At 42.7% G+C, this 25,458-nt stretch overlaps 1 protein-coding gene across 1 annotated transcript in view; it reads left to right on the forward strand.

The window, feature by feature from the left end:
* The window catches only part of LOC127420663 (adhesion G-protein coupled receptor V1-like), a 213,783-nt gene that overhangs the window by 65,891 nt on the left and 122,434 nt on the right, over window positions 1-25,458 (forward strand). Inside the window, 24 exon segments of the mRNA XM_051663101.1 lie at window positions 7,087-7,302; window positions 7,441-7,685; window positions 7,762-7,943; window positions 8,473-9,275; window positions 13,954-14,163; window positions 14,765-14,895; window positions 15,057-15,156; window positions 16,704-16,883; window positions 16,966-17,129; window positions 17,257-17,344; window positions 17,473-17,493; window positions 17,660-17,738; window positions 17,843-17,981; window positions 18,067-18,196; window positions 19,387-19,652; window positions 19,882-20,057; window positions 20,412-20,534; window positions 20,618-20,792; window positions 21,585-21,731; window positions 21,834-21,914; window positions 22,037-22,301; window positions 22,565-22,687; window positions 24,020-24,242; window positions 24,498-24,645. Of these exon segments, the coding sequence (XP_051519061.1) occupies window positions 7,087-7,302; window positions 7,441-7,685; window positions 7,762-7,943; window positions 8,473-9,275; window positions 13,954-14,163; window positions 14,765-14,895; window positions 15,057-15,156; window positions 16,704-16,883; window positions 16,966-17,129; window positions 17,257-17,344; window positions 17,473-17,493; window positions 17,660-17,738; window positions 17,843-17,981; window positions 18,067-18,196; window positions 19,387-19,652; window positions 19,882-20,057; window positions 20,412-20,534; window positions 20,618-20,792; window positions 21,585-21,731; window positions 21,834-21,914; window positions 22,037-22,301; window positions 22,565-22,687; window positions 24,020-24,242; window positions 24,498-24,645 (4,415 nt within the window).

Consider the following 25,458-nt stretch of genomic DNA (forward strand, 5'->3'; position numbering starts at 1 on the left):
ATGTCATGGTTACTTGTGTAACCTCCGTTCCCTGATGGAGGGAACGAGACGTTGTGTCGATGTAGTGACACTAGGGGTCACTCTTGGGAGCCCGAGACACCTCTGGTCTTTGATAAAAGGCCAATGAAAATTGGCGAGTGGTATTTGCATGCCACTCCCCCGGACATACGGATATAAAAGGAGCTGGTATGCAACCACTCATTCAGGTTTTATGCTGAGGAGCCGATATAAGGTCCGGCCATTTCAGCGGGTAGTTCAACGTTGTGGCAGGAGGGACACAACGTCTCGTTCCCTCCATCAGGGAACGGAGGTTACACAAGTAACCATGACGTTCCCTATCTGTCACTCACTCGACGTTGTGTCGATGTAGTGACACTAGGGGTCCCTATACGAAACGCCACAATTGGCTGAACTGTGTTACGTGAACTGGCGGTGTGTGGTGGGCAGACTACTGTGTGCCTCATAGCCAGCACACCAGGTCGACACGTAACCTCCCCCAACATAGTTATGAGTGTCGAACGGCCCTTTTTGGGGACAAGTCAACTACCCAAAAGATAGAGACAGGCTTAACCCAGTCGTGGCCTCTTTTCCCCTTCTTTTTTTCTACTCCCTAAAAAAGAAGGTGGATTATCCGACTGGGCCGCCAAGTCTAGTAGGGGGGTGTCCCTCCCAAGGGGAAGACACCGCGGAGACCACACCTTGCCCAAAGAGGGGGGGGGGTATTTATGTGGAAAAATACGTCACATGGTCTTTCCAACCATGTGGAGAGTCTTCAAGGTAGATCCTGCCCAATGGGGGAGGAGTTACTACAAACATGGAGACTGGGGCAGAGGGGCTCTGCCCAAGGAAGACGCAGTTTGCCAACAGGGAAACGAACAAGCGGAAGATATATCGCATGGGGTTAGCCTTACAGGGAACCGCTACATGCGGAGCACCTACCCCAGAACAGGGCTCTTAGTTAGCGCGTGTACTGGGCCGGCAGCGAGTCTCTCCGAAAACTCGACTGCCACAGGGCTCGGAGGAAGTCAACCAGGGAACAAAGTTTGTGAACACTACTGGGAATTAATGGTGCACGTCTTCAGCTCCAAGGGAGGTGGAAGCGCTATGTGCAAGCGATACACCCGGCCAGCTATCCCGGGCTTATCCGCTTGTGTTGCGTGCTACTACCTGGGACGAAACCGGTTCCACCCGGAGGTTGTAGAACCTTGCACAGGTGTTGGGTGTTGCCCAGCCTGCTGCTCTGAAAATGTCTGTTAGAGAGGCACCCCTGGCCAGGGCCCAGGGAGCTGCTACACCCCTGGTAGAATGGGCTTGTAGCCCTACCGGGGGCGGCATGTCCTAGGCCACATATGCCATAGTTATGGTGTCAATGAGCCAGTGGGCGATCCTCTGCTTGGAGATAGCGCTTCCTTTCCGCTGTGCACCAAAGCAGACAAAAGAGCAGCTCAGAGATTCTAAAGCTCTGCGTGCAATCCAAATAGATGCGTAAAGCATGCACCGGACACAGTGACGACAGGGCTGGGTCTGCCTCCTCCTGGGGCAGCGCTTGCAGGTTCACCACCTGGTCCCTAAAGGGGTGGTGGGAACCTTGGGCATATAGCCCGGTCAGGGTCTCAAGATCACGTGAGAGTAACCTGGACCGAACTCCAGGCATGTTTCGCTGACAGAAAAGGCTTGAAGGTCACCTACCCTCTTGATGGAAGTGAGCGCAGTCAGGAGGGCAGTTTTCAAGGAGAGTGCCTTAAGCTCGGCTGACGGCAAAGGCTCAAAGGGGGCTCTCTGTAGACCCTGAAGGACTACAGAGAGGTCCGATATGGGAACGAGGCATGGTCTGGAGGGATTCAGCCTCCTGGCACCTCTTAGGAACCTGATGATCAGGTCGGACTTACCGTCGACTGCGTCATGGTGTGCTGCTATGGCGGTAACGTACACCTTCAAGGTGGAGGGGGACAGCCTCCCTTCCAACCTCTCCTGCAGGAAGGAAAGCACTGATCCGACTGCGCATCTCTGGGGGTCTTCCCGACGGGAAGAACACCACTTAGCGAACAGACGCCACTTAAAGGCATACAGGCGCCTCGTAGAGGGGGCCCTAGCCTGAGTGATTGTGTCTACCACACAGGTCTTAGCGTCTTCTGCGTCCCGTCCAGGGGCCAGACATGGAGATTCCAGAGGTCTGGGCGCGGGTGTCAGATGGTGCCCCGTCCCTGAGAAAGAAGGTCCTTCCTCAGGGGAATTCGCCAGGGGGGAGCTGTCGCGAGGAGCGTGAGGTCCGAGCACCACGTCTGGGTGGGCCAGTGGGGTGCTACCAGGACGACCTGCTCTTCGTCCTCCCTGACCTTGCACAGGGTCTGTGCAAGCAGGCTCACTGGGGGAAACGCATATTTGCGCATGCCAGGGGGCCAGCTGTGTGCCAGCGCGTTTATGCCGAGGGGGGCATCGGTCAGGGCATACCAGAGCAGGCAGTGGGGAGGATTCTTGGGAGGCGAACAGGTGCACCTGTGCCTGTCGAATCGACTCCAAATCAGCTGGACCACCTGAGGGTGGAGTCTCCACTATCCCCTGAGGGTAACCTGTCGTGACAGCGCATCCGCTGTAGTGTTGAGGTTGCCCGGGATGTGAGTGGCTTACAGCGACCTGAAGTGCTGCTGACTTCAGAGGAGGAGACGGCAGGCGAGTTGTGACATACAACGCTGACCGCCTTAGCGGTTGACATATGCTACCGTTGTCGTGTTGTCTGTCTGAACTAACACGTGCTTGCCCTGGATCAACGGCCGAAACCTCCGCAGGGCGAGCAGAATTGCCAACAAGTCGAGGCAGTTGATGTGCCAATGCAGTCGTGGATCCGTCCAGAGGCCGGCAGCTGCGTGCCCGTTGCAAACAGCGCCCCAGCCCGTTTTGGAAGCGTCTGTCGTGACCACGACACGCCTGGAGACCAGTTCTAGAGGAACACCTGCCCGTAGAAACGAGATTTCGGTCCAAGGGCTGAAAAGACAGTGACAGACCGGCGTGATGACCACGCGACGTGTCCCGTGGCGCCATGCCCGTCTCGGGACTAGAGTCTGGAGCCAGTGCTAAAGCAGCCTCATATGCATCAACCCGAGCAGGGTGGCCACCGCTGAGGATGCCATATGCTCCAGGAGCCTCTGAAAAAGTTTCAGTGGAACCGCTGTTTTCTGTTTGAACGCCTTCAAACAGGCCAGCACCGACTGGGCGCGCTCGTTCGTAAGGCTCTCCGTCAAGGAGACTGAGTCCATCTCCAAAACGAGAAAAGAGATGCTCTGAACCGGGAGGAGTTTGCTCTTTTCCCAGTTGACCTGAAGCCCTAGTCGGCTTAGGTGTGAGAGCACCAGGTCCCTCTGTGCACACAACATGTCTCGAGAATGAGCTAGGATTAGCCAGTCGTCGAGATAGTTGAGAATGCGAATGCCCACCTCCCTTAACGGGGCAAGGGCAGCCTCTGCGACCTTCATAAAGACATGAGGAGACAGGGACAGGCCGAAAGGGAGGACTTTGTACTGATACGCCTGACTCTCGGACGCAAACCACATGAAGGGTCTGTGTCGAGGAAGGATCGAGACGTGGAAGTACGCATCCTTCAGGTCTACCGCCGCGAACCAATCTTGAATGCGTTTTTGCGTCAGCATCTTGAACGGGAGTCTGTGTAAAACCTAGTTCAGAACTCACAGGTCCAAGATTGGCCGCAACCCACTGCCTTTTTTCGGTACAGTGAAGTAGGGTCTGTAAAACCCCTTCTTCATCTCGGCTGGAGGGACAGGTTCTATCGCGCCCTTCCGTAGGAGGGTAGTGATCTCCGCGCAAGGTAGCAGCGTTTTGGTCCTTCACCAAGGTGAAGTGGACACCGCTGAACCTGGGCGGACGCCCGGCGAAGTGAATCGCGCAGCCGAGTCGGACAGTCCGGACCAGCCCTCGCGACAGATTGGAAAGCGCAAGCCATGCGTCCAAGTTCCGCGCAAGGGGGACCAAAGGGACAAGGTCATCGGATGTACCGGCAGGTGGGGCCTTGCTGTGGGGCGGAGCTCGAGGTGCCACACCACGTCGTGGCCGTGCTGAGTCTAAGGACATCGAAGCATTTACTTGGCTCCTTGTGACCACCCCCGGAACAGCCTGGGATGGGGGAGGAAGAGGCCTGTCCTCGTGACCCTTGGAGACTGTCACATCAGGGGTGGATTTGTGCCACAGCTGGGCGCTCAAGGGTGGGAGACCGCCGCTGGAGCGCCAAACCTGCCAAATAGAGTGGTGGACGGTGGTCGTGATGACGGCCGTGCACACCGGATACGTGATCCAGGGAACAAGGAAACCGCTCTTGCTGAGCTCTTGAGTACTGCAGCCACTTGGGCATGCAGCACAATTAAATGCAAAAGGTAACAAAAAGATGGAGAGATCTGCTTACCAGCTCGTTGTCCCTGGGTCGCCCGTCTCAAGGGCGCTTTGCAGCCTTTCACGGGTTCTGGGCAGCCGCGAGACGGGTGGCGTCTGCTTCCTGCGGTGGGCTCCACGCCGGGGCCGGGCCAAAGGGGCGGGCTGCGGCGGAGCCGGTGCAGTCACCGCAGGGGGATGCCCATGGCGATGAGTAGACGGGGTGCGGGATCTGTCTTCTACTCCACCATCGAAAACTGCTGGGCAAAGTCCTCGACGGTGTCGCCGAATAGGCCCTCCTGGGAAATGGGGGCAGCAAGGAATCGTGTCTTGTCGGCCTCGCCCATCTCGACCAGGTTGAGCCAAAAGTGGCGCTCCTGGACCACTAGTGTGGCCATCGTCCGCCCAAGAGACCGTGCCGTGATCTCCGTCACTTGGAGAGCAAGGTTGGTCGCCGAGCGCAGTTCCTGCATCAATCCCTGGGCGGAACTACCCTCGTGTAGTTCCTTTAGCGCCTTGGCGGACTTGCAGGAGAGCCATGGCGTGCAGGGCGGAGGCAGCTTGTCCAGTGGCACCGTAGGCCTTGGCCATCAGAGACAACATAAACCTACAGGCCTTGGACTGGGGCTTTTGGCACCCGCGCCAGGTGGCGGCGCTCTGCGGGCATAGGTGCACCGCGAGCGCCTTTATCCACCGGGGGATTGCCGAATAGCCCTTGGCCGCCCCACCATCGAGGGTAGTGAGGGTGGGGAAGCTGAAAAGATCGGGACCAGGCAGTAAAAAGTGTCTCCCGCGACCTTGTCAGCTCTTCATGCACTTCCGGGAAGAAAGGAACGTGGGCGGGGCAAGGCTTTGAGCGGCGCCGTGAGCCCAGGAACCAATCACCGAGCCACGAGGGTTCAGGGAAGAGCAGTGAGTTCCACTCTAGCCGACGCTCGCGGCCGCCCGGGAAAGCATGTCGTCATCTCCGTGTCAGCCTGTGACTGGGCAATCATCCCCGAAGGGAGGAGCCCAGCTGAGGCTTCCGACTGGACAAGCTCGCACTCCGATGCTGCGCTCGAGAGCTCATCACTTTCGCGGGCTCCGAATAAGAGGTCGAACTCGCCGTGAGACGAGCCGGCGGAATCATCCGGAAGCCCGATCGGGGCAGACAAGCGTGCTGGGGAATGGGAGGTCCGTGGGGGGATACCCGGCGGAGGCGGTCCCATTGGGGTACCCAAATCACCCCCAGTGCTAGTCGCGCTGGCCACATACCCGTGTGTAAAAGGGCCGAGGCGGGGAGCCTCTGGGGTGGCTTGCTTTCTTACGAAGGCGAGCCGCGACCGCAACGTTGCCATGGACATATCCTCGCAATGTGAACTTGACCATCCACGAACGCTGTCTCCGCGTGAGCAGTGCCCAGACACGAAAGACAGTGATCGTGACCATCAGAAGGCGAGAGATAATGAGCACAACCAGGAATAACACACAATCGGAAAAGCATCTTTAGAAAGACACGTCTTTAAAAAGACGTTCCGTGTATGCCGCTCTTTTAGAGAAATATACTCTTTTATTTCTGCCAAAGCGCCCAGGGGCATTCTCTGCAGTGCACCAGTGCAGAGGGGGGAGAAGCCGCTAAAATGCGCCGTCAGATCCAGCAGAGGTGAATGAACAGTAGTATTCAGCTCAGTGAGCATGACCGTTCGGCTCTGAAGAGAAAATCTGAATGAGTGGTTGCATACCAGCTCCTTTTATACCCGTATGTCCGGGGGAGTGGTATGCAAATACTACTCGCCAATTTTCATTGGCCTTTTATCAAAGACCAGAGGTGTCTCACAACGTCGAGTTAGTGACAGTTAGGGAACTATTCCTGTAAAATATAATGAAATAAGATGGGTCATGCAGGGAATTGTGGGAATGCCCAATTCTTGTTTTTTTTTTATTTTATTTTTTTTTATTTTAACAATAATTTACTGTAAAAAGTACATGTACTCTCTTGTTAAACAATGTAAATTGTTAACATTAATTATACAGGAAAATCATAATTTTTACATCTAAAAAATATATTTTTTACATTTTATTGTAAAAACTATTCTGTTGCCTTTTAAAATGTATTGCAAATTTTACTGTATATTTTACAGTTAATACTCGTTAATCAATTAACGATTTTTTTTATTTTTTATTCTGTTGCATTTTTACGGTCTTTTACCGTTAAAATTACAGATATTTTTTACAGTGTACCAACTACTGAGAAATTCTGGTAACATTTTACAATAAGGTTCCATTTGTTAAAATGTGTTAATGCATTATGCATCATGAACTAACAATTGAACAATTTAATATTACAACATTTATTAATCTTGGTTAATTTTAGTTAATAAAAATAAAATTGTTTATTGTTAGTTTATGCTTTAACTAATGTTAATAAATACAACATTTAATTGAAAAGAAATATTAGTATATGTTGAAATTAACATTAACCAAGATTAATAAATGCTGTAAGAATATTGCTCATTGTTAGTTCATGTTAACTAATGTAGTTAACTAATGTTAAAAAATAGAACCTATTGTAAAGTGTTACCAAAATTCTCAAATTATTTTTTTTTCAGTTCCACTATCACTCAAATTATGTTGAAAAAAATCCTCACTCTATATTTCACACATTCACTTGAAAGTATTGTGTATGTATTTCAAATTTGCATTGCATAAGTTTTTGAATGTTATATGTAGGAGAGGACTTCAATGTGGCTTCTTCTGATGTAGTTCTACTGGAGGGAGAGAGCAGCAAGCCAGTTCCCATCCTCATCATTAATGATGTGGTGCCTGAGCTGGAGGAGACCTTCCGAATTGAGCTTCTCAATCAGACCACTGGGGGCGCTCTCTTGGGCACTCTCGCACAGGCAGTCATTACCATCCTACCCTCTGATGACCCATATGGATCTTTTGGTTAGTTTAGTGACATGCATGATGCCATTTAGATGAACAACATTTTCAGCTTCAGGTTTATATGCAACATGTTACATGTGACTAATTTGACTTTGGTCAAATGTTTTGAGGAGATGTAATGTATATTTTGGTGGTTAGTTTTTCAGGCTGCACCTATCACAATAGAGGAGCCAGCGGTGATTGCTTTTGAGGTCTCTCTACCCATAGTGAGAAATGCTGGAACAATAGGTGATGTAGCTGTCCAATGGAGAGCCACTGTCAATGGAAGACCTGCTGCTGGTGATCTTAGATCTGTGTCTGGTGAGGTCAGATTTGCTCCTGGAGAAACATTAAAGACTCTAAAAGTGGAGGTTTTGGCTGATGATGTACCTGAAATTGAAGAGGTGAGTGTTGTTTTCTTGGCTTTGTTATGGGAGCATGAAAGCTGTATAATACTGAAATCAATTCTGCTTAATTTAGGTTGTAAAGGTCAAACTCATAAGTGCCACCAATGGTGGGAACATTGGAGCTGAGAAAGTGGTTGACATCATTGTTCCTGCAAATGGCAACCCTTATGGAACCTTGTATTTTGAGCAAGCAGTGTACCGCGTCCAAGAACCACTGGAAGAGGTTTATATTGCCAACATTACAGTTCGAAGGAGGTTTGTGGTTTGTCAACTTTTCCATATATTCAAAAATATATGGAAAAATGTATTTGGACACTTAAGTCAAATGGATTTCATTGTATTAGGTATCAGAAAATGTGATATCTGCAAACAAATGATGCTAGACCTTTTCTTAGAACTAACTCCACTTTTCTTAGCCATTTTTGTGATTACATGAAACCAAGTGACCCCAAGGTCATTTTTAATGCATGTCTGAAGTCAGTTCCCTTCAAGTTCACACAGGTGCCCTAGAAAAGTAACCATAGGTGAAGTTCATCCCATTAACTTTTGATAAGTTTCACTTAAGACAAGTCTTAATGTCAAGTGTCTTAATTTTTTTTGTAACATTATTTCTATAGTTTTATCAATTACAACCTATAAACTTCTCTAGTGAAATGTTTTGCTTGCTTTAGCTGTCTTTAAAATATATGGCCTTTGGTTTGTTATTTAGTTATCTAATGCAATGGCATTTTTATACATTTTTAAGTGTGCCTTAAGTGTATAAACTTGTTTGCTCTCACTCCAGTGGTGGTAACTTTGGATTGCTGGAGATCCAATACAGCACCTCTGAGATTGACATTGTAACCAATGCTCTGAGTGATGACTTCCTCATTTACTATGATTCTCCATTGGCCGGAGCTCCTGCTAATGCCCTCCGCAGATCCATCAACATCACCTCAGCCACAAATGTCCATAATTTCTGTGCAGTATTCTGCATTCAGGAACGAGCTTGTCAAGCTTTCAGCTTCACCAACGCCTCCAGAGCTAGTTGCTTTTGGGTGACATCTGGGGCAGGCCAGCTGAGTCCTTCCCCACAAACCTTCACTTATCTAAAAAATACCACTGCAACTGCCTCGCTGTTTAGCATGCAAGCTGTTGCTGGGAGTGACTACATCACCATGACAGCCCAGACAGCAACCATGTCCGACCAATCAGGGGGTGCTAACCTAACTGTACCTATCTTGATTGACTCTTTGCCAGAGGTGGACGAGAGTTTCATGATTAAAATCCTGAGGGGAAGCTTGGTCAACATGACTGCAACTGCTGAGAACCTGCCAACAATACAGCAGCCTGACACAGCTTTGGTGACTATAGGGATGAATGGAGATGCGTTTGGAATATTTCAGCTCTATATCATTAGCCCCAATGCTACAGAAGATGGGCTGTATCTGGAGGTGAGAGAGGAACCAAAAACGACAGTGCTGCTGGTCATTGAGAGGAGAGGAGGCAGTCTGGGACAGGTGACAGTGGAGTGGAAATATTTGGGGGGCAGCGCCACACCCAGTGCTGACTTCAATGAGACGGGGGAGACCCTCATCTTTGTAGAAGGTAAGTCATGCAGTGTTGCTCTGCTCATAATTTAAGCAATTACAACCCCAATTCCAAAAAAATTGGGACAGTATGAAAAATGCTAATAAAAACAAAAAGTAGTGATCTGTAAATTATATTCACCCTTTGCTATATTGAAAGCACTGCAACTAAACATTATATGAATAAAATCTTAAATTGCATAAGGTGCACCCTTGCATCTCTAGATGCAGACTTGACATTTTTTAGAACCCTAGCCCACAGTCCCTCCTCCAATATCAAGTTTAAATCTTTCTCCCATAATCTCTTGAGAGAAGTTGAAGCTCCGTCCCCCAGACTTTGAATTAGCAGGGAGTAATACACTGATGCCTCATGACCTTTTCCCAAAGGCAGTAATCAACACTCCAAGAGAGTCTGCCGCTTTAGGGGGGTGTATGCTACTCCCAAAAATAGTACAGAGCAGGTGGCGCAGTTGTAAATATCTAAAGAATTGAGACCTGGGAATCCCAAAATGTTGAACCATATTTTCAAAGGATCTCAACACTCCACTCTCATATAGGTCACTGAGCGTATTAATCTCCCTCACAACTCACTCTGTCCAGCAGAAGGGGGACTTGTCAATACATAATTTTGGGTTCAGCCATAAGCTCGAAGCAACATTTATTTAAATGTCTGAATTAAACATTCTGGACACTTTTGTCCATACTGCATGCAAATGTGAGATAACGGGGTGTAACCTAACTTCTCCGGTTAGTTTGATTGAAAGGCTTTGCAATGGCAAGATAGGGGCAAGAACTTCCTGTTCAATACAAAACCAGGGAGGGGCTCTCTTAGGTGGAAGCGACCAATGAGCCAAATGTCTGAGACCGAATGCATAATAATAAATCAAAATCTTGGGTAGGCCTAGCCCACCTTTGTCAATCGGCCTATGTAACTTACTGAAGTGTAATCTGGGATGTTTACCATTCCAAATGAAGGACTTTGCTAGGCTATCAAATTGCTTGAAATAAGAGATGGGGGCATCTATAAGGAGAGATTGTAGCAGGTAGTTGAATTTTGGAATACAATTCATTTTAATAACTTTAACCTTCCCATTCATAGATAAATGTAATGAAGCCCACCTGCCCACATCGCTCGAAAACCTTTTTATTAAAGGGTCAAAATTAACTCTAACTAAATCACATAAATTTGCTGGGAATAAAATAGCCAAATACTTAATGCCCTGTTTGGGCCACTGGAAGGCGCCCGGCTGAAAAGCAGTTACCAGGCAGTACGCTGTCAGAGCCAAAGCTTCGGATTTAGACCAATTAAATCCTGAGAATTTAGAAAAGGAATTAATAATTCTGTGGAGGTAAGGCATAGATCTAGTAGGGTCAGAGACGAATAATAAAATATCATCTGCGTAAAGCAAAAGCTTATGCGCCACACCTCCTGCCACCACCCCTGGAAAATCATCCTCCTTTCTTATCGCAGCTGCTAGGTTCCAGGGCAAGACATAAAAATAATGGGGAAAGAGGGCAACCCTGCCATGTGCCCCTATCCAGAGTGAAATAATCTGAAATTAATCCATTCGTTTTAACCGCTGCTACCGGGTGTCTATAAAGTAACTTAATCCACCCAATAAAATTATTCCCGAATCATACATCGAACATTTCCAAAATCTTAAAAATATAATCCCATTCAGTTTTTTCGCCGTCAAGCGAGATGGCAGCGACCGGAGTCTGATCATTTGCCACTGCCCACATGACATTAATGAAATGCCTAATGTTATCAGAAGAGTTACGGACCAGAATAAACCCTACCTGAACTGTATGTATAAGAGATGTCATAATTTTACTCAGTCGGTTAGCCAAACTTTTTGACAATATTTTAACATCTAGCTGGATCAGGGAAACTGGACGGTAACTCTTACATTCGATTGGATCTTTGTCCTTTTTGGATCCTTTGTCATGGTTGGCAGAAGCTTTCCATTCTTTAATGATTCTGTATAAACTTCTAGCAAAAGTGGAGCCAGTTCTGTAGCATAAGATCTAAAAAATTCAGCAGCAAAGCCGTCTGGCCCCAGAGCCTTGCCTGTAGGCAAGGCCTTAACTACTACTCCAAGCTCATCCAAGGTTATCTCAGAATCAAGATATTTTTTTTTGATCAGCCAAAAGTTTAGGAAGTTCTAATGGTTCCACAAAGTTTATAATATCCTCTTCAGTAGACAAAGATGTGGAACTATAAAGATCAAGATAGAATTCTTCAAAAGCATTATTAATAACAGTGGCCGAGGTAAATATTTCTCTGTTTTATATTTTTAGCCAGAAGCTTCCCTGCTTTGACCCCCGTCTTGCCCTGTATAGCCAAAACTCCACCTTCTGCGACAAAATAGTATTATATCTGTATTTCAATCAGGTCAGTTCTCTGAGGCCTCAGCACTTTTAATATTCCCTTCCAATTCCACGAGTTCTTGTGCTAATATATATATAAATCTATTCTAGAGTTAATGTTATGGACTGATGGAAAACAAATTATAGTCCCTCCCAGATGGGTTCAAAAGTATCCAAATATCTGTAAGACCAAGATTTTTGCACATCCTGTGAAGCGTCAATGTTGCTTTAGGGGGCTTGCACACTTTTGCTTCACTAAGATCAAGGACTGAATCCATCAAAAAGATTAAAGTCTCCTCCCAGTATTATAATATGAGGGGTGCCAGCAGCTTGCAGCATCCCTTCAAGATCTATAAAAAAGCCCTGATCATCAACATAAGGGGCATAAATATTCGCCAAAATAAAACTTTGCCCCTAAATTTCAGCTAAAACAATAATGACTCTTCCTAATTTATCTTTAATCTGTTTGAGACATTTGAATTGTACATGTTTACTTATCAGCATAATGACTCCCCTGCTCTTACTCGAGCCAGCAGTAAAGAAATCATGCCCACCCCATATTTCCTCCCAAATTTTTCAGCTTCCTTTGAAGAAAGATGCGTTTCTTGAAGAAACACTATATCATATTTCTTACATTTAAGTAGAGAAATAGCCTTCCTTCTTATTATGGGGTGCCCCAACCCATTCACATTTCACGTGGAGAGAGACAATTCCACTCATATTAACATTTTACATTTTGACACAATAGATTGTGTGTCAAAAACAAGATTATAAAGACCACGTTCCAACATTAGTGCATACATCAAACCCCGAACATCCCCCAAAACCAAACAAACAGAAAAAAGAAAAACGTGCACATTACAGCACCAACTAGCGAATACGCCAACAAACTCCAGCCAATAGGTGGAATAAACACAAAGAGCGTGTAGATTCATCCATAAAACTGTCCTGAAGGTGTGTTACTCTACAGAATATACTTCAGCTGCTAGGCAGAACCAGCACAAGAAGAGCGCACCGAATCCCCAAACAGTCAAGCGGATGTTCAGTGAGCCGGTCCATTCAGCTGCAACATGAGTGCAATAAATGACTTAATCATTCCAATGTCTTGCAAGAAATACTCCACAAAACAAACTCCAGCCAATAGGAAGAATAAGTACTAAGAGTATGTATATTAATCCATAAAGCTGTCCTGAAGATGTGTTACTCTACAAAATAAACTCCGCTAGGCGAAACCAGCACAAAAAAAAAAAAAAACGCTCCGTTTTCTTCAAACAGTCAAATGAATGTTCAGTGAGCCAGTCCACTCTGCTGCAACATGAGTACCACAAGATAACTTAATCCATTGACTTTATGAAGGACATCGCTTGCTGTGGGCATGTTAATTTTTTTATGGCCATCCTTAGCATCTGTTCTCAATTTAGCCGGGAATTTTAGTGCAAAAGTGACCTTCCATTGACGTAAAAGTTTCTTGCATTCCTAGAATCGATCACATTTCTCTCTTGTCGAATTCGCAAAGTCTGGGAACAAGAAAATGCTGTGGTTTTTCCAAGAAAGCCTTCCTTTAATTCTCGCCTTGCGTAACACAAGATCTTTATTGGATGATCTCAGAAATTTGGCCAGAATTGATCGGGGCCTGTCTCCCTCCATGGATCTCTAAGCCGGAACCCTGTGTGCTCGCTTGATTTCCAGCTTATGGCCTGTTCTGTCGAGCAGATTCGGAAGGAGCCCATCCAGGAATTTCACCATATCCTGACCCTCTTCGGCCACAGGAATTCCGACAATATGGACATTATTCTACGGTTCTCCATGTCCTCCAACTTCTCCCAGACATGCTCCAAATCCACCTTGGTTGCTAGCGGATTAGCAGATAATTCCCTCTCTGATGACTCCAGATAATCAGTCCATTTCTCGACATCCCCCACTCTTGTAACCACCTCAGAGAACTTTGTCTCCAAGGCAGTGATCGATCGACATATCACAGCAGGATCCTTCAAGTCAGCAACGACCTTCATCAGCATTGCCGACATGCCTAGCATCTCTCGCTGCATCTCCTGCATCTCTCCGACCAAATCAACTCCCTGGCACGTAACTGTCTTTTCATGTCTCCAGAGCCCGATCTTTTTGAATTCTTTGACATATTGTCCTCCTAGAACAGTTATGGAACAGAGTGTAACGAATCTCACCAGTTTATATAATTAAAAGTGTTAAAACTAGCAAAGTGCTCTGGGTTTTTTTGGGGGGTTAACACTGATTAAAACTGTCTAATTGAAGACAGTCCTTCATTTGAACATGTTTAGATGAATGCACTGCTCTTTCTTTCCAATAAGGTGACATGAAGAAGACCCTTGAGTTTGTCATCACAGATGACATGGAACCTGAGGACAATGAGACCTTGCAGATTGGGTTAGTGAGGACTGAGGGTGGCAGCCAGATCCTGCCTGGTTCAGACATAGTCACCATACTTATCCTGGCAAATGACAATGCGGCTGGAGTGTTGGGCTTCCATACAGCCTCACGATCAGTCATCGTTAGTGAGGGTCAGTATTTTTCTTTTACTTACAACTTAAACGATTTCAACAGTAATCTTGTTAATCCTTCGTGTAGTTCAGTCTTTGGGCTAGCATTATTATTAAACCATACTTGCACTACATCATCACTTCACTAACATACTGCATTTATTTATGTAATTAGCACTGTTGACAGTGGGATTCATTGACTTAGTTTCTACTAGTGGTATGCGTAGGTCTGGAGGCATTTGAAATGCATATTGTAATTGGATAAAAAGGCTTTAGTATGGTACCACATAGTGACCAGTAACATAGTACAAAGGTGAGATGGCAGAGGAATGATCAGCAACAGCCACTACATTAGGGAAGTTGGTTTGAGACATAATGAATGCATGACAGGACAAGTTTAATTCTATCCATAGGATTTCCAGTTGTCTTTGCTACAGTACTACTTAATTTAGTCAGCAAGGAGAACATATATCTAATACTCACATTTTCTTTGACATATCTCGAATAGGTTGATATCAGCTTCTAAAATATCTTGTGAAGGTCTAATTTGCTTGGTTTGAAAACCAGTATAATACAGTAAATAACCAGTACACTCAGTTTAAATGTTTATTGCATTTAACAGGTGAGAGTTTGGCACTTCTGGTGGAGAGAACAGCCCCTGCTATTGAAAATGTCACAGTGGAGTGGAAGATTGAAGGCCCTCAAGCCTCAATGACTTTTGTAGACACCTCAGGAGTTCTCTTTTTCTCTGAGGTAATGCAAAAAGGAAAACAGTCATACTTGAGTATCACACTGTTGTACCAGGTCATTGAGGCCTTTCTCATTAACATCATAACCTATGCATTGGTCTATCATTTGAATCTGTTGTCCATTAGGTTTTGGTTTAATGTTCAGTGTATCCTTCTGTGTTTTAGGGTGTGCTAAATAATACTATAATATTGAAGCTACTTGAGGATACCACACTAGAGGAAAGAAAGAAATACAGAGTTATCCTGTCAAACGTACAAACCAAAGGTATTTTATAAGTAACACACACAAAAATGAGTTCCTAGTTTCATGTATATTACAAAGTTCATAATCATATTAAAGGGATAGTTCACCCAAAAATGACAATTCGCTCATCATTTACTCACCCTCATGCCATCCCAGATGTGTATGACTTTCTTCTACTGAACACAAATGAAGATTTTTTAGAAGAAAATGTCAGCTCTGTATGTCATACAGTGCAAGTTAATGGGTACCAGACTTTTGAAACTTTTACTCCAAAAAGCACAAAGGCAACATGAAAGTAATCAACACGACTCCAGTATTTAAATCTATATATTCCGAAGCTATATGATAAGTGTGGGTGAGAAACAGATCAATATTTAAGTCCTTTTTTTACTGTAAATCTCCAGTATCACTTGCACTTAAAACATTTTCTTCTTTTGTTTTTGGCGATTCACATTCTTTTTACATATCGCCACCTACTGGGCAGGGAGGAAAACTTATAGAAAAAAAAGACTTAAATATTGACTGTTTCTCACCCACACATATCACATCGCTTCTGAAGATATGGATTAAACCACTGAAGTCGTAACGATTACTTTTATGTGGCCTTTATATGATTTGTAGAGCTTCAAAATTTTGGTACCCATTCACTTGCATTGCATGGACCTACAGAGCTGACATATTCTTACAAAAATCTTCATTTGTGTTCAGCAGAAGAAAGAAATTCAAACACGAGGGCATGAGGGTGAGTAAATGATGAGAGAATTTTTATGTATATGTGTATATATACACAGTGTGTATAGATATACAGTACTGTGCAAAAGTCTTAAGCACATAAGATGTTTCACAAAAGCTTTAGTGTGTCAATAGGAAATATAAATTTTAGACTCCCAAACATTAATTTTGCAAATAGAAAATATTAGAATAGAAGAACAGGGAGCCCTGCAACAGATGTCATGGCCCGACAAAGCCCCCCACTGAACATCGTGTCAGTCTGAGTTTACATGAAGAGACAGAAGCAATTGAGACAGATAAAAGAACTGTGGTGAATTCTCCAAGAAGCTTGGAACACCCTATCTGCCAACAACCAAGAAAAACTGTGTCCAGGTGTAGCTAGGAGGATTGGGGCTGATTTAAAGGCAAAGGTGGTCACACCGTATATTGATTTCACTTTTTTATGTTTACTGGACTTTGTATGACATTAAGTGATAAATGAAAACTATTTATTTCGTTATTTTTGAAGACATCCTCACTATGCGACATTTTTCACAAGTGCCTAAAACTTTTGCACAGTACTGTATATTAACAAATTACATTTACAATTTGTTGAATGATAAATACAGATTTTATCTTTATCATTAGCTGTGGTCCTATTATTGTAAACTTGTTAGTCACACATCCCATTTTCTTTTAGCATAATAACCATGTATTATTGAAGGTCTTCAGACTGTTATTTGATTACATTCAAATCTCAGTTTGGATATTATATTAACAAGACGTACCTCGGGTGTTGTGTATTTATCAGTAGAGTTTTTTTGTAATATTGATGTTTGATTTTTGCCATCTCTCAGGGGTCACTGAGACTGGCCGGGCAGCTCTGAGCATGCAGGGTTGGGAAGCAGTTGTGAGCGTGGAGGCTAGCGATGAGCCATTTGGCATGCTCAGTATTGCCCCCTCCTCACTAAGAGTGACCAAAGAGGAGAATGACGTCACTATCAGGATCTACGTAAACAGAGAGTTTGGTGCATCAGGTTAGATACGCTATTGACAACAATGAAACGGAACGCGCTCCTAAACTAATGCTCCTAATCAGAGTGCTCCCCTTTTTTTCAGGTGATGTGAATATAAGCTATGAGACAGTGAGGGGTGCTTTGCAGGACCTCAGACAGACTGAGGGAGCTCTTGCTGAACCAAGCCAGGATTTTAAATATGTCTCCAGCTCTGTGATCATGCAGGACGGACAGACAACTGTGTCCATCCCCATCACAATTATAGATGTATGATGCCACTGGTCTTATATTGAGTACATTTTGGTAGTTTTAATGTAAATAATAATAAATAGATTGATATTTATATACTATATGCATGCAAGACGCTTTTAAATATGTTTGAATTTTTCAACAGGATGACATGCCTGAGTTGAAAGAGTTTTTCTTAGTCAATATAACATCGGCTGTCCTCATAACCACCCTCCCAACTGCACCTAAACTGAGTAAGATTAACGATAATGATTAATGATTCTATCTAAAAAAAAAATCACCTAGTCTTGTTCTTCAATTCAGTTCTTCTTTTAATTATATTTTTATCTTCAACTATCAATCTTTTCACATCCTTTCCTAGAGATTTACTATACATTGAAAGGTAATGGAACATACTTGCCTCTGTGCTTGACATGCTATAGTACTTTTTGTCAGTGCTTTGTGAATGTAGGTGTGATGGCTTACTCCAGACTCAAATCCAAAGCATTTTCATATTTATTGTGTTTATTTGTTGAATGCAGTGGCTGACAATATGCCTGCCTTTACAGATACTGAAGGTCTTCTAGCAGAGATCATCATTGGTGCTAATGATGGAATTCAAGGGATTGTCAGCTGGCAAAATATAGAGTACGAGCATCCTTTGAACCTCTTTTTTTTTCCATATACTGAATGTTAACCATGGTATTTTTGACAGATTCATTAATATTCATGAGGAATGATTTTCTTTTCAGTTATGTGGTGAATGAGACAATCGGAGTGTTAACTTTGGTTGCCTACCACGATGCTGGGACACATGGAAATGTTTCCCTGTTCTTCTATGCCCAGAATCTAGAGGCTCAGTTGGGTCTTGATTTCAATGCCACACCATCGGTGAGTTACACATCACCTTTCTTGTTTCGGATTGTTATTAATTATCATTTGGTCTTTACATTGATTGAAAATGCACATTATGCAGATGATCCACTTTGTGGATGAAGAACGACGCAAATTTGTTGAAGTGCAGATTTTAGATGATACCTTACCTGAAGGGGATGAGATCCTAGCCAACCCGTCGGCAGGACTGGAACTGGGAGAAAACACTACAGGTCTGTCATGCTGGGTAACATACTGGAGAACATTCAAGACTTTCCATTGACAAATTGTTCCTAACTCTGAAGTGTCTTCCAGGATTAAAATGTTTTTTACATTTTAGTTTTTAATTTGTTTTATTTTTAATTTGTACTTTCAATTTAGTTGAAAGTGTTAGTTACTTAATGCCAGTTAGTTTTAGTTATTTCTATTTTGTCAGTGTTTTCTAGTTTGATTATATGTAGTTTTTATTTTAGATTTAGTAATATATCTCAAACTTAATGCCTTAACTGATATAATTTAAGCATGTTTAACACTGTAATATGTCTCGGGGTCATCACAATCTAGTCACATTTTCATGTCTAATAAAGGTGGTTTGTAAAGGTTTAAAGTTGCATCATAAACTGTGTATTAGAAACTAATACTAAAATAAATTTGTGGTCACTTAATTTGTTTTATTTACATGTTAGTTCGTATTTCAGTTAAAGGAATAGATCACCCATAAATGAAAATTCTCTCATCATTTACTTACCCTCATGCTATTCCAGATGTGTTTGACTTTCTTTATTCTGCTGAACACAAACAAAGATTTTTAGAAGAATATCGCAGCTCTGTAGATCCATACAATGCAAGTGAATGGTGGCCAAAATTTTGAAGCTCTAAAAAGGACATAAAGGCAGCATAAAAGTAATCCAAATTACTCCAGTGGTTTAATCCATGTCTTTAGAAGCGATATGATAGGTGTGGGTGAGAAACAGATCAATATTTAAGTCCTTTTTTACTATAAATTCTCTTCCCTGTCAAGTAGGTGGCAAAATATGTGAAGAATGCAAATTGCCAAAAACAAAAGAAGAATGTGAAAGTGAAAGAAGAGTTTGATAGTAAAATAAAACTTAAATATTGATATTATTCTCACCCACACCTATCATATTGCTTCTGAAGATACAAATGTATCAACTGGAGTCTTATGGATTACGCTGCCTTTATGTGCTTTTTGGACCTTCAGAGTTCATAAAAAGCACTGTATGGACTGACAGAGCTGAGATATTTTTCTAAAAACTTTGTGTTCTGCAGAACAGAGAAAGTCATACACATCTGGAATGGCATGAGGGTGAGTAAATGATGAGAGAATTGTAATTTTTGTTTTAGTTTTTCTTAACAATAATAACACTCACACCTCTTATCTGTACCTAATTTTTTACTGTAGCTACTGTCACTATTCTGGCCAATGATGATGGCCATGGAATCATATCCTTTAACAACAGTGAGCACTTCCTGTTGAGGGAGCCCACCTCTATGTCAGGTCTTGGGGAGAGTGTGGCCACCCTCTACATAATACGAAACCCTCCTCAGGGCACATTTGGCACCGTAACAGTCCAGTTTACCATCACTGATGCCAATGGATCCCTCTATACTGATGATCTCACACCTTCTTATGGATTTGTGGTGCTTGAGGGTGGGGTTAGATTTAAGGTATGTTTAAAGCTGAATATGTCAAAATTCTGAAAATTATGTCTACATTAACACATCCTCGTGTTGTTCCAAACCAATATGACTTACTTTCTTCTGTGAAACACAAAAGGAAATGTTAGGCAGTATGTTAGTCTTAGTAAGGGTGAAAAAATGCATATAGGAACCAGTGTTTTACCGGCTCACCAAAATTTCATTGCAGGTGAGTTTTACAATACTCTATGCTTTCTAGACCTTGGAGATCCGGGCTGTTCTGGATGCTGAACCAGAGATGAATGAGACATTCACAGTTACTCTGTCCAACCCAATTGGAGGTGCTCGACTGGGAGACTCACTGCAGACTTTCATCACAGTACTGCAGAACCAGGCTCCACTAGGACTCTTCAGATTATCACCATCATCAAACAGGTACATTTGTAGTTGACACATAACATATCCATGGATATTTAATTGAGCAGCATCAAGATTTCATGTTCAAATGTGAATGAATGTATGAGGGAAATGGTCAACATTTTTGGTCATCACCTTTTTGCCTTCACTAAATGTGCATTGTACAGGAAATTGTCAAGCAGTGTGACAAATACATTTTTTCAAACATATTCCATGTAGCCTCATTAATATGAGATCATAAAAGCTGCGTACATAATAATTATAGAAGAGTATAGCATGTCACGCTACAGGAAACTTTCACACACATAGTGTGCTCTCTAATCTGAGGAGACGCTGAGCTGCGGTATGTTTATTTGTGTTTGTGATTTTCAGGACTTTGGACACTATGACAGTAGAGGAGCATACTGGTACTGTATACCTGACTGTATCTCGTAGTAATGGATTGGAGTCAGCTGTCAGTGTGGAATGGGAGACCCAATCAGGAACAGCATTGGCTTGAGTGAGAAACTGCACCAACAGTAACAAGATCAAATCAAATAATTCTGATTAACTGATTAACCAAATTTGAAATTATTTATTTCAGAGGGAGAGCAACCAGTACTGGCTGTGTATCAGTCTTTTAGGGACAGCCTGGCCTCAGTCTGGTGTCTAGTGCCTCATGAAGACTCTGCTCTGGTTTTGAGGCTCCTCAGAGGTTCAGCTCAGAATCAGGCTGTACTCTACAGGTGGCAGGGGGTCTTAGTGCCTGTGGAGGTATTAAATATGCATTAAATGTATAGTTCACCAAAAAATGAAAATTCTCTCATCATTTCCTTACTCTCATGCCATCCCAGATGTGTATGAATTTCTTTCTTCTGCAGAACACAAACAAAGATTTTTAGAAGAATATTTCAGCTCTGTTGGTTTTTACAATGCAAGTGAATGGTGAACAGACCTTTGAAGCTCCAAAAATCACATAAAGGCAGCATAAAAGTAATCCATACGACTCCAGTGGCTAAATCCATGTCTTCAGAAGCAATATGTTAGGTGTGAGTGAGAAACAGGTCAATATTTAGGTCCTATTTTACCATAAATCTCCACTATTACTTTCAAAATGTGAAATAATGTGAAAGTGAAAGTGGAGATTTATAGTAAAAAAGGACTTAAATATCATATCGCTTCTGAAGATATAGATTTAACCACTGGAGTTTTATTGATTACTTTTATGTAACCTTTATGTGATTTTTGGAGCTTCAAAGGTTTTTAATGTTGGAAAAAAGGTTTAACGACGAAGTGTCTAATATACTGTATGTGCCACTACTGGCATCAAATGAAATTGCAATCTTTTTGTTTGAGTGGCCCAACTGAGACAAAACAACATTTGCTCAACCAATGTTGTGAGTTTGGAGCAGGACTACCAGTTTGTCAAATAGCCATTATTTTTGCAGTTCTGTTTGGGGCAGATTTTGGTGCAGAAATTAAAAGTATTTTGATTATGATTTTTTTTCAATCTGTTTCTCCTTTTAACTTATTTATTTTCTTTCTTTCTCACTCTGTTTCACATAGTTTGTCAGCATCCAGAATCCCAGCTCTTGTGTGGGTCTTACAGTAAACGGCTCCAGCTATGTGGCAGTGTCTCATACAGACAACACTGGATCATTAACTGCCTCAGTCAGCTTATTTCGGCTTCAGGCAGATCTTAACCTCACTCAAGTGAGTTCTCAAGTGTTGTCATTTTCATATTTTCTGTATATTGTATAATAATTGCCTACGTAACATTCAGGGTGTGCTGAATATCTTTTTCTGCTTTTTTAGGAGCAGACTCTTACTGTGAGTGGCTCCAGTGTTAAACAATTCTCTGCTGAAACTCAGCAATATCTGATTGCTTCTAGTAAGGTAAACAAAACCTGACATGTGCAAAATAAAATTATTTATTGAAATGATACACACAATATTATATTAATAACGATATATGCAGTGTGCAGATCAAATGCAGTTTATTCACTCTGTGCCCTCAGATATTTGTGTGGACAGGAGACTCAGTCACCTTCCATCAAAATCTGGAGTTACAAGATATTACCACAGTCATGCCCTTCAGACGAGGCAGTAGCAACCTCCAGCACCTGGCTGTATGCAGGAACAGAACCTCAGATACTTGTCACATCTACCAGTGGAGTAGTGGACGTTTCCAGAACCCTCAACCTCTAGCAATCAATGCTAGAGTCAAGCAAGTGGAGTCATTTCTTATGGGAGGAGACACGTTCCTCCTCATAGTTACTGAAGGTAACATAGTACTTCTGATTTTAATTAGTTCCAAGATATTTATTAAATTTAGCTCTGAACCTCCTCCAATGGTGTTCTTGTATATAGTAAATGGCTTGTTTTTAGCACAACCACAACCATTTATGAGCTTCATAATTCCACACTAGTTGAAAGTCTCATCCCAACTCTTTGTGAATGAGTGGTCTTGAAAATTAGCTTTCATTTCTCTTGCTGCTCTGTCTGAGGATCAAATATTTCCACTGTTTATTATTCCTCATCAAAAGGTCCAAACCCAACATGTGAAGTGTTTATGTGGGGGTTTCAGCAAAGCTTCTTCCAGCAGGCAAAATCCATCCCATTTCCAGGCCTCTTGTCAGTCCACCCCTTCACCCCTCCATCTGGAATATGTGAGTTACTGGACCATGTAGTGCAGTCTGTCAAAATAATATCAACTTTTGTGTGTTTAAATTATCTCATCACTTACTTTCATGACATCCCAGATGTTTATGACTTTCTTTCTTCTGCAGAACACAAACAAAGATTTTTAGAAGAATATTTAAACTCTGTTGGTCCTTTCAATGCAAGTGAATGGTGGCCAGAATTGTGAAGCTCCAAAAATCACATAAAGGCAACATAAAAATAATCCATATGACTCCAGTGGTTTAATATATGTCTTCTGAAGGGATGCAATCACTTTGGGTGAGAAACAGATATATTTCAAATATTTCAATCCTTTTTTAAAAAAAATAAATCTCTACTTTCACTTTCAGAATGTGAAAGTGAAAGTGGATATTTATAGTAAAAAAGGACTTAAATATTGATCTGTTTCTCACCCACACCTATCATATCTCTTCTGAAGACATAGATTAAACCACTGGAGTCATATGGATTACTTTTATGATGACTTAATGTGATTTTTGGAGCTTGAATGGTCTGGTCACCATTCACTTGCATTGCAAGGACCAACAGAGTTGAAATATTCTTCTGAAAATCTTCATTTGTGTTCAGTAGAAGAAAGAAAGTCATACACATATGGGATGGCATGATGGTGAGGAAATTATGAGATAATTTTCATTCAAACCTACTTTGATCCGCATATCTTAATTTACTAAAATATATTGCCTAGTGTATTGGTATTTGAATTTTTTATTTTTTATTTAAAAAAAATTATAATTTTCTCCCAATTTGGAATGCCCAATTCCCAATGTGCTATTAAGTCCTCGTGGTCATGTAGTGATTCGCCTCAGTCCAGGTGGCGGAGGACGAATCCCAGTTGCCTCCGCATCTGAGACAGTCAACCTGTGCATCTTATCACGTGGCTTGTTGAGCGCGTTGCCACGGAGACATAGTGCGTGTGGAGGCTTCACGCCACCCACTGCGGCAACCACGCTCAACTCACCAGGCGCCCCACCGAGAACGAACCACATTATAGCGACCACGAGGAGTTTACCCTATGTGACTCTACCCTCCCTAGCAACCGGGCCAATTTGGTTGCTTAGGAGACCTGGCTGGAGTCACTCAACACGCCCTGGAATTCGAACTAGCGAGCTAGCGAACTCCAGGGGTGGTAGCCAGCGTATTTTACCGCTGAGCTACCCAGGCCCCCCTGGTATTTGATTTTTAATGTAATAATAATATTTATGTTTACTATAATATAATGTTTACTGCATTATTACACACAGTTTACCATCTGTATTGTGCACTGAGAAACTTGACTGACAGATTTCCTTTTTCCTTAGCTCATTTTTTGCTTGCGGGTCTGACTGGTTCAATCCTGTACTCGTGGAGGTCAGATCTGAGGCAATTTGCTGAAGTACTGAAGTGTCCTTCTTCACGAGAGTTCCTTTATATTCCTGTTCTGCCTCTCAATTCTACCAAGAGTCTCATCATAGCCACTGGAGAGTCAAACTCTGCTGTATATGAGCTGACATCAGTGTCCAACCAGTTTGACTTCATCCCCAAGTATGTTACCATTGCTGAATGCACCATGGAAACACTGTGTAGATACATCATATGATTGTAATCATGAAACATTTTGAACATAAAAACATTGTTTGATCTTCTGTATTTTATTGTGACTTACATGTTCTCAAAATATGTAGATTCCTTATTCCAGCAGTTCAGTAAATAATTTGTATACAGTACTGTGTGTGTTTTCTTTTTCTTTCTCTAGCCTTCATACTGATGTTCATTGATATGTCCTTTTCTTATGCTTAGTTCAGGAGAGCTGTTTTTCCAACCTGGTGTTCGTGAGCTGGAAATAGCAGTGAATGTAATCGATGATGATGTTCCTGAGGAAGAAGAAAACTTTCGAATCAGCCTCAAGAACCCCAAAGGAGGAGCAGAGATTGGCTTCCGGGGTCAAGTGACCTTGTTCATAATTTCATTTCATTTAAACCGACTGATCTCAGTTCAGGAGACTCTAGGCTGTCATTAAAGGGTGAAACTTTCGACGTGCCGAGTCAAATGACAAAACAACATGGTGCTGATCTCAGCAGAGTTTGTCTTTGGGAGAAACAGCAACAAAACTACATCTGGTAAGAAACTTCATTAAGTTTTTACATTGAAACCTGTTTGAGTCAAAAGAATAGTCTCTAGTTTCATCTGATATGCTATTTTTAAAATTTAATCGATTTATCACGAAATGGCATGCTGTTAAAAAGAATGACCATGGACTTGGACTATAGGCTCATTTTCCTTTCATTGAGAATCAATGAATGCATTCAAATGCTGGAAAATGTTGCTTTCAGAGGCTTTATATGGAGTTAGGATGAAAATAAGTGCATTTCGAACTGTTCTGAGACCAGTGCAGACAGACACCACACTGGAGGTTAAGTCATTCCCTAATTAGGGAGCAAGGGAGTATCCTATAGCTTTCCTGTGCAGTCTAATGCATTCACTCCTAACATCCGGTCAGATGATGTTTGGACCACTCAACATGTTTGGCAGATATGGGACAATGGTAATCAGTACTTAGATTCAGAATTTTCATGCACAATTTTATTTTAACATGGTTGGCAGTGATTGGATGATGCTGGCCATTAATTTGAATCAGAATTAATTATGCTTATTTCTGATGTAATGTCTGTAATGCCTCAAAAGAATATCCAACACTCCTGGAAACATAATAAACAATTTGAAATAAATAAATAAATAGAAATAAAACTGACTTTCTATA

Source organism: Myxocyprinus asiaticus, chromosome 3, assembly GCF_019703515.2.
Source record: "Myxocyprinus asiaticus isolate MX2 ecotype Aquarium Trade chromosome 3, UBuf_Myxa_2, whole genome shotgun sequence".
Lineage (NCBI taxonomy): Eukaryota > Metazoa > Chordata > Actinopteri > Cypriniformes > Catostomidae > Myxocyprinus > Myxocyprinus asiaticus.